The sequence below is a fragment of the Dreissena polymorpha genome, chromosome 1 (genome assembly GCF_020536995.1).
Source record: "Dreissena polymorpha isolate Duluth1 chromosome 1, UMN_Dpol_1.0, whole genome shotgun sequence".
Lineage (NCBI taxonomy): Eukaryota > Metazoa > Mollusca > Bivalvia > Myida > Dreissenidae > Dreissena > Dreissena polymorpha.
The window spans coordinates 77975307-77985605 of NC_068355.1; the positions used below are offsets into that span (position 1 = coordinate 77975307).

The 10299-nt window shown below is 36.3% G+C and overlaps 2 protein-coding genes across 2 annotated transcripts in view; one reads left to right on the forward strand and one right to left on the reverse strand.

Moving 5' to 3' along the window:
• The window catches only part of LOC127836523 (beta-adrenergic receptor kinase 2-like), a 417424-nt gene that overhangs the window by 341260 nt on the left and 65865 nt on the right, over positions 1-10299 (forward strand). The gene's annotated exons all lie outside the window — the stretch shown is intronic.
• LOC127836566 (G protein-activated inward rectifier potassium channel 2-like) lies at positions 58-5616 on the reverse strand. Its single transcript, XM_052363227.1, has 4 exons — positions 3965-5616; positions 3271-3351; positions 1273-2496; positions 58-925 (listed from the first exon to the last, which is right to left on the reverse strand). Coding segments are annotated over exons 1-4 (1413 nt in total). The 5' UTR covers positions 4072-5616; the 3' UTR covers positions 58-924.

The window sequence follows — 10299 nt, forward strand, 5'->3', positions numbered from 1 at the left end:
GGACTAATAACAACGACAACTTAAAAAAGTATTATACTTATTTATTGCTGTATTTTTTTTTACGTTTGTGTCTATTTACATGTATAATCACAAACAAACAGACAAACAGCCGAACATTTCGCATTTACACTATGTACAAAATTGCATGTGCTATTCACCAAGTAATTATCAAAGGCATATCAGCTGACAAATGTACAATAATTAAATGAAACAAAGACAATTGGTGTCAAGTTAACTTGTTTAAAATGGTTGGCCATTATGACCAGTTTCAAGTTGATGTAAAAATAAACACATTTTACTCTCCGAGTGTGTATACTGTGTTTATTTTGCACAAGTTAAAAAGATGCAAGGTTTTACATGAACATTAAATACCGGTATCACCATTTCATTTGTTTTTATTTTGACTAAGTCAAGTTTTATTTTTGCACATTAAAATTTAAAGAAATACTTTATCGAAAACAAATTCTAAGCATCACTTGACGCTATGAGCATACCTAATATTAGGCGTGTTTTCATATACATGTACATGAGTAAATTACGTGGTTGTATGTTCCGTCCCAAAAGGTTTGCTTGCCCGTTACCTCTTTGTACAGTTTGTATGTTTAAGTCCCGTTCGCGGTAAAGTAATAGCTCAACAATGTCAACTATAGATAAACGTCATATATTTACAAATGAAAGCTGAAAAAAAAAACATCAACTTGTCTCGTAATTGCTCGGTATCTACACAAACAAGCAAACGAAATCTGGAGGAAACTCGACTGGTAAATATCTGACTACCCCGGTACTTGCCACTTGTACAGGTATTTACAATACAATGAAAAATGTAAATTAACTGGATGTTACTGCCATCGGAAATACCGACTGAACAAAGGTTGCCTCGTCAGCGTTGGACGTCTGACCTCGCTTATAATCGAGTGTTTGAGGTCTGAAAAAGTAAAAAAAAAAGCCTTGTAGAAGTACATGTAAAACACTAAAGCGCCATTAAAATTATAACGATATACATTTATAGTTATGTCATTGAAACCATTGCATGTTTAAGTAACAAGTTGTTATATAAAATAACATGTTTATAAGTACATGAATGTGGGCCAATTAATAGCGATAACGTATTTAATCGTTTTACTGAAGCATTTACAATATTTGTTTACATGCAATACTTTTCCAATTGTCGCCAAATAATTATCGTTGTGTTTGGAAAAATCTATAACGCGAACTAATATAAGTGTGTCACTGTTTAACTTTGTATGCCATGACCATTGCAACAAGGCTTACCACATGGTGAATCGACACTCGTCACCCCGCTCCAAGATCTCGTCATCTGCGGTACGGAACGAGACCATGCTCTCAGCGTGTCGTAGTTTGTTGGTGGATGTGTCGTCAGAGTCTTCGCTATCAGCGTCCTTAGAAAGGAGAAACTGGCTGCTGTCCTTTGCGTCTAGAGCTCCTCGCCCCGGGGGAAGGTCCGGTACAGCGTCGTATGAAGGATTTCTCATCAATCGAACTTTTGCAGGGATTTCACTTTTAATATCGTCGCCTTCGTCCTCAGGGGACAAGTTATTGGCCTTGAAACATGCCAGTTCCTTAGCGCTATGACGAATGTTCGATGTGTAAATCACATCATTGAAAGCGGCGAAGTCGATTTCCCAGCGTGCATTGCCCGAGTCAAATTCTTCAATTCTGTCAAAGCGGTGGCCCCAGAGGAACTCACGAGGTGTGTACGAGGTACGGACCTGACACAATTCCCCCGTCGTCTCAATAGTTCCCTCGATGAAGACAACCAGTTCGTACTTCTCATTAGTCAGATCGGCCGGCTTGATGTCCCAGAACGGCGAGTCAGGTGTGATCTTGTGCGTCAACACCAGTGGCCACATCAGAACGACCGTGTCGCCCATTGCGTCCGCTGTGAAGTCAATCTTGTTCATAAAGAGTGGGTACAAAACCCCTTCGCTAGTCACGTGTCGTCGAAGAAGAACGCCGTGAACTTGCGCGGCTAGAAGATGGCTTTTCCGGATATCTCCGACTCGGATTTGAAGGCACAACTCGCCCTCGTGGTGCGAGACGCAGACGTTTTTGCTGAACATCATCGTATTTTGGCGCCGTTTCGGCTGGGCGAATTTCACAAAGATAAATCCGAGCAGAAGATTGTCGATCAGGATACCGATAGTGATCTGTACGAACAGCAAGAATAAAGTCCCATCACAGTCCGTGTTTGGATAACCAACTCCCCAACCGATTGTCGACTGCGTCTCGATAGAGAATAAGAGCGCCTTCGGGAAATTTGTAACTCCGCTAACACACGTGCGCCAAGTGGGATCGTGCACGTTGTCAAAGTCGCCGTGGTTATAGCCGATGATCCACCAACAAACGCCGAAGAAGACGTAGCATACTAGATAAATGTTGAAGAATATCGCCAGAGCGTAGCGCCATTTCAGGTCAATCAGGGTGACGTAAAGATCTTGTAGGTATTGCTGGCGATATCCGTTTAAACCCGTGTATCTAGAACAGTAGGAGTTAAAAGTTAAACTATACGTTGGTGTTTTTAAGTTAATCGTATATATTTCTGTTGGTGTGACTTAATATTCATATGTCATTTGGCTGTGGGGGTTTAATGCATTTGCGTCAAGTGTCGTACCATATAAGGCTGTTTAGTCTGCACTTAATTACAAGGGCCGACACTTTCCGCTTTTAAAATATTAAAATATTTCACTGCAGGAAAGTGTCGTCCCTGCAGTCCGCACAGGCTAACTTGGGCCGACGCATGTACATTAAACCCCCTTTCCACAGAGCACGGCTCATATGTGTATGTCAATGCTCTAGCTGCGTTGGACCTTCGCCAATTACGGTTGAAGTCGCATATGCTTACTCCCTGAAATTTTCATAATTCGTGAATTAATTAAAGTTGCAATTAAGTAACAAAAACATATACAGTACTTGGAATCACAGCTTGATTGTGCAAACTGTACATTTTATGCAGTCTCCGTGAAAACCGGGCTTAATAAAGGTGCGTAAAGTATCTCCCAGAATGACCCTGTGCAGTTTGAACTACAGTATCTAATCATGGACGTCAAATTTCGCCCAGACTGAATTTTCATGTAGAAGGGACTTTCTTTAAACTAAAAAAAATCAATGGAAGTGGAAATTGATGACCATGATAAACCTTTCTGGACTTCACAGGCTGGTAAGGTCGAAAATGTCGCACATGCATGAAGACTGGTTTTCACAGAGCACGGCTCAATTGAATCAAAAGGAGCAACACGTTCTTACTCTTACCTTACTCGGTATTTGCCATTTTTCGTTATGACTCCCTTTCGCTTTGTCTCCAGTTCCCGCTCATCTAAACGCAACTTCCGCCTACAGACGACAAAAATAATGAATCACGAGATCTTATAAAAACACCACAAATTCATTATACATTTGTATCTTAATTGACATACTTTATAGACTATATACCGTCCGGGGTAAGTATTTGCGTTAATAAACCTATGGATCAATAACAAATCATACACTAATATTCTATATGTCTTCATTCATTTAAGTTTTTTCTTGCGGCCACGCTATTTATATTATTCCAAAAATTAATAAAAATGAATAATGAATAAATAATAAATTAATAAAACAATAAGTAAAAACTAAATTAACTGTATCCATGAATTGTTGTGTCTGGGATCCAGGAGTGTAATGAATGTAATTTACAATCATAATTAAACAGATGAAATAATAATGATTTGAAAATTGTTTTATCATATTTTCTGAAATGCGGTTCTCAAATATTACGTTAAATATAGTTGAAATCTGAAAAAGGTGATCGTAACAACACTGTTACACAAATATAGAATGATATTGAATTAAATAATGATGCTTTACACGAGCATTCTTTCTAAATGAAATGTATAAACTTATTAGAAGAATTAAAGAAGTACATTGCTACACATAATCGCAGACACAGTTTCAAAATAATGTGTACCTGAAGAAACCTATCAGCGGAATTTTGCTCCATTTAGACTTAGGCACCTGGTGGTCTTCGTACAGGTAAATGGTTCCCACTTCCGGTATCTCCTTCGTGCTCGGCATGATGCTCGTGGATAGAAACCCGCCTCGAATATATGACACAAGTATCTATAGGTTGTCTTTTTTATTATGCTCTTGAGAAATTAACTATCCCTAATATTCGACAGTATGAAACTGCATTCTATTTACACCATTAACATTTATTACAATGTTTGCAATTTTTTTTTTAGTTAAGTTGAAATTAGTACAATCTGTGTTATTAAAATACTTGAAGGTAATTTGCAGAATTTCAATCCAGTTGTGAACCTTCTTGAACAAGAATATTTAATAAGGTCTATCGCACGGGTCACATGACCCAATGGAAGGTGTGTCAAATGCGTGACATGTTGAAATCGACGCAATAAAATCGGGGAACACTCGATTTCAAAAGACAAAATTAACAGCTGACAAGTAAGACATTGATCGGAGTTTTTAAATGTATTGCTTGAGGTGTCAGTTTCATTATTACGGATACACTACATGAGTGTGATATGTAACCACCAATAACGCCGGGCATTGTTGGGTGACATATGACAATGGGGGAAATTCGTCAGTAGTTGATTGATTGCACGAATTTAACGAAACTTATCGAGTATCTATTGATTTGTCTCCTTTATATGTTTTACCGGTTTATATAGTTATATTCTGTATAAGTGTTCGTGATTCCACTTTTACCGGCCGCTGATAATTGTCCGCAAAATTACCATATTATTCACTCTGCGTGTTACTTTAAATATGCAAAGTTTCTTGAAATTTTGTTTCAATGACAATTTAAGAATTGTTTAGATGTTATTTTATTCTTCAGTCTTAGAGAAAAATTATTCATAGTTTTATCATTTACTTAAATCGATGGTGTTCTGTCATTCAAGTATTGATTAACAAATCTAGCATAATTGCATGTTATATGTAATGCTTTCTTAATAAATTGTCTTCATTTTATAATAATAAACAAGTTACCTTATGGTTGTACACCAACAACAACTGTCGGGAACAGTTTCATTAACATGATTAATTTACTTCATATCACCTCATAGTGCCAGAATGATGGACATTGTTTGGTATGGACTCGCAACACTACCATGAATACTAATCTGACAATAGCATCATCCGATAAAAGTTTAAACTGTGTATCAACCGGTTGTTAAACTCCAAATATTATAAAATTCAACGACTCATTATTATTAATATCTAATTTCTTCAGCATGGTACTGCACAAAATATTTCTTTATTTTTCAACTGATCGCATGTGGATCAGCATTTTATAAACAAGGCCTTGATAAGACCATTCAAATTAATGTTTGGACAATATAAAGAATTCACAAGTGATTGTAACGCTATTAGACTGACCATGCATCTAATTTCTAAGCGATATATTGCAATAAAAACATCGATTATAAGCATTTTAAGTTAAATAAATGTTTATTGGTTATATTAACATGCAATAGGCATATTCGATTAAATTTTGATGCTTTGCTTTACGATCGCATTGTCGTCAAGAGCGTTAGAAACACAAAAACGCACACATACAGCGTTATTAATGATTAAATTATTGAAGCGGTCATTTAAGCAATAAGGGATACAGACCATTGTTAAAGAATAATTTTATGACCAGTGAGATACATCTTAAGATCTGATAAACGGTTTAAATAATACCATAGTCATTTTTATCATAAGAAAACGTTTAGAAAAAAATAATAAACATGAACTTTTTTGTTTAGCCAACCAGAAATTTCTGCTATTGGAGACGCAATTGTATTAGTTCTATATGCTATTCAAAATTTGCTAAGGATCACTTATTATAGTATTTGTAATTTGAAGTTCATCCCTCAAAAACACACATTCTAATATCAAAACCTACAAAATAACAATTTAAAATGAACGTAATACAAAATTGAAGATAATGTGAAAAAATTAAAAAGTGATCCTTGAGCAAGATGAGTTCATGTTCACAGATACTTTCCTTATAGTCGCATACAATAAATGGGTATGATTCCATCCGGGCCAGCGTAGCTCCAGACCAGCTAGCGGACATTCTTGCAAAGCTGTCCGCTATACATTTACGCAAGGTTTCGTTTAATTAAGTCGCGTTCTGAGAAAACTGGGCATAACGCATGTGTGTAAAGTGTCGTCCAAGACCAGGGACGACGCTTTCCGCTTTTATGACATTTTTCGTTTAAATGAAGTCTCTTCTAGGCAAAAATCCCATTTAGGCGGAAAGTGTCTTCCCTGATTAGCCTGTGCGGACTGCACAGGCTAATCTGGGACGACACTTTACGCATATGCATTAAGCCCAGTTTTCTCAGAACACAACTCAATTATTAGCGAAGTGGGTAGCTCCTGACCAGACTGCGCGGAAGCACAATCTGTCTGGAGCTACGCTGATCACATATGAACCCTCTCCGCATTACTCGGCTCAAATCATACCTAAATTTTAGAATAAGATACTTAAATTATAAAAAGAAACTCAAACTTAATGTGCTGTTGCTGTGTATGTTTACAGGTGTTACCAACACAATGGAATACGAATAAATGGAACTCTTCTGGCTTGTTTATATACGTGGAGCTTATCAAGTAAAACTGGGTATGTAGTGTATAACATTTTTATCGATTACACTGTGAATTTTCCTTATGAGAAACGCTCCCAGAATACGTTTTAGTTAGAATACGTCGAATGACACGACTTACAGAAGACGTCCCGTTCCTGAGACGACACGAAGTCTTTTAGTTCCGGGTGTACACTATTCGTCTATCTAACATCACAGTACCTTAACCTATTTATGCCTAGTGGACTCTCCCATCCTTCTATATTGGACCAATATATATCCAAAATTAGAGATGTCTAGAATATTTATTTCTATTTATAATATTTCTTACAGAAATTTCCTTTGAGCAAACAGCGTAGACCCAGACGAGACGCCACACGTAAGCAAACAGCGCAGACCCGGATGAGACGTGCGGCGTCTCATCTGGGTCTACAATGTTTGCCAAGGCCTTTTTTCTAGACGCTAGGCATACATGGTTTAATTAAATCATTGACGTAAATACGTACAGCCATGATTCAAATAATATCTTTCCATGAGTATCTTGATACCCCGAGCTTAGTTCATGTGCGCAAATTATCGTCGGAGATAAATATGTTCAGGCTAATGAGGGATGACACCGCTTTTATGGAATTTTTCATGTAGAGGAAGTCACTTCAGAACGAAAATCCAATTGAGGCAAAAAGTGTCGTCCCCCATTGCAAACATACGATCCCATAAACACATTTAGTATCATTCTTGTCATAAATAAGTATAACTAATTTGAACCGGCATAATTATGTCATGAATTATTGAATATTTTACGTTAAAATAAGTAAATGTATCTAAATCAACAACTAAGTCGAACATTAAAACTCGCATCCAACAAATGATACACGCAGCGACATGCTTTTATAATTGATTAACGACTAACAATATAAACTTGCAGATCGTTAGTAGTTTTTATTTGGTGAATTATTGTATCATCAAGCATCGAATGCAGACGAACTTCATTTGCTACGTGCATTTATTAATAAATGGTCGGAGTTAAATTAAGATACTATCACAAAAATAGTGATAAGAAATGATGCCATGTACGCATACCATTTGTTCAAATAACATAATTATATGATCGTACTTAATTATACCTCAATTCTTACACTTATTGCTCTGCACCCTTCCATCAGTCTTATGGTCGGTCGGAAGGCGCATTATTTTGAATCCGCAGGATTTTATAGAGAACGTTTTAATCTACGATTTAAACTAGGATGCAAGGGGGACGCAAATTTCTTTTCCGATCATGCAATGGTAAAGGCCACGTGCTTTTCTGAATGGTGCGCTACTTTGCACTCAACAGCTCAAAAGTGGATGTGACAGAGGCTTGTGACATGAAAATTGCTGTCTCTTTACATTAGTTTATTTCCGCACAATATATACAGAACAAGGTGCCCTACGGCAATCCAAGTTAGAATATCGCTGCGGTAAATCAGTCAAGATAAAATCAATTAAAACTTTGAAGAATTACGTACGGTGACGACATGACCTAGTCGGGTGTTACCGGCAATATTTACATATCTTACATGTTTGTATGTGAATTACAAGTGCAATAAAAAAAATCGTATATCGGTATCATTTATCAATATATACCATATATCAGTACATTCTCTGTTTCATATATCCAATGCTGCTAATTCATGACTTATTAAATTGTGGTAGAAATAAATTGATTGATCTTTGTTTCTCTAAAATCGACATAAAGGTACCAAGGTATTTGATCTTAGCAAAAGTTGCATTTATTACAAAATCTTGAATATATCAATTAAAACAACTTTTAAATATATATACCCGTAATTATAATATCATGAAAACATTATGTTAAGTATTTTACTATATAATAGTATAAAAAGTGCAAGAAATACAATTTAAATAGTAACACCGGTTCACAAATTTAAAACACATCATTGGTAACCATGGGGCTGAACGTTTGGTTCTAAAATGTTTTGGATAAAATTCTAACAAAGAACATCTGTATTATATTATTGTATCAATGTACATTTTCACAGATTTATGTTTTGTGGAACTAATCTAAGTGCATGATTGTGTATTGCTTTGCGTTCAAATGCATCTGTTTTATCAGTGTTTTTGTGATCGTATCTAAGTTGAGCACAGACGATTAATTAACAATTGCACGTAGCAAATGAAGACAATTAATGACATAGACTCGCATGATGAGCGTAAAACAACAGTTCGACACTTGATCAATTGACAGGCGAAGATGGACATTTATCTCTGTTTCAACTCTTCGTTTAAGGTGACAAAACTGTGTGCAGGCAGTGATTGATTCGTTTTGGCACATCAGCCTGAACGACACGGCTACAGATCGACAAACATCCCATGTGTCAATATATCAAAGGCTACGATTAATTACCTTTGATAAGAATGATATCTGTGCGCCCAGCTCCACTATTTTAACTAAAATTTTACAAAATTTAAACCATTGTACAAACGGCTAGGCTCGAATTCATATCTCATTCACGTTCATACACTAACGTTGAATCTTTGATATAAAACTAGATTTATTAATATTAATTTAATAAAAGTGATCCAAACGTCATGACAGAGTTGCATTTTGCATTAAGCAAATAGCAAAAAGAGAACTTAATTGAGCAAAACCTTTTTTTAAATAAAAAAGCTTAATACATGAAGTATCAGGGCGATTTCCAGATGGTTGAGTTCCCGGAAGTGGATGACGGGAAGGTGATTCGAGGTTACCAGATGGGGCGTCCGGCGCTCGTCCGGAAAGGGGGGCAGTACCGGATTTCGTATAAAGGTAGGTGAAGATAGAGCTAACGTTAATACAGTTGTCACAATGGATATTGCATTCACCTTTGTTTGAAACAATGTGTCACCATGTGACAACGTGATAAATATACGTATCTGCTTTTAAAGCCAAGATAGGGAATGCGTATCTTTTTACAATTCTGGAATACGCCTTAAGTTCGATAGATACCATCATACGACACTATCTCCAAAATTAAAAAAAAAACGACTGCAATATTGAAAAACCTCGCACTTGTTTTTATAAGTATAACTCAACTTGTCTACTGCTTAGAAGTACAGTTAACATAATGATTTTGTAATAATATGATAAAATATATTATAGTGTCTCCGTGTATTTGAATTTTCTTAACATTTGTAAAATGTACTTTGAAATAACCAACGTATCTGAGTAACACTCATGTGATATATAACAGATACGTATGAGCCGTGTAAGTACAAGAAGCCTCATCTTAATGAAGATCCAGTCTGTGTGGAAAGTGCCGACCTTGATTAGCCTGTGCGGACTTGACATGCTTATCTGGGACGACACTTTACACACATGCATTAAACACTATTTATTAAAAGCGCGGCTCATACATATCTATGCATGCTATCAAACGACGAAATAATATATACCCAGTACATTATATTATGGATCACTTTAATTATGTTGTGTATTAAAATATTCATCAGCAACGAAACAGTTTTTGTTGTTAAAAAACTTTTAAAAAAATGTGAGCCATTTCATGATCAGCAGTTTGGTTTTTGTCCCCTTACTACCGGGTTCACCGGAAGGGACTTATGGTTTGCGCTCTGTGTGTCCGTGAGTCTGTCACACTTTTCTGGATCCTGCGATAACTTCAAAAGTTCTTAATATTTTTTTCATGAAACTTGAAACATGGATAGATGGCAA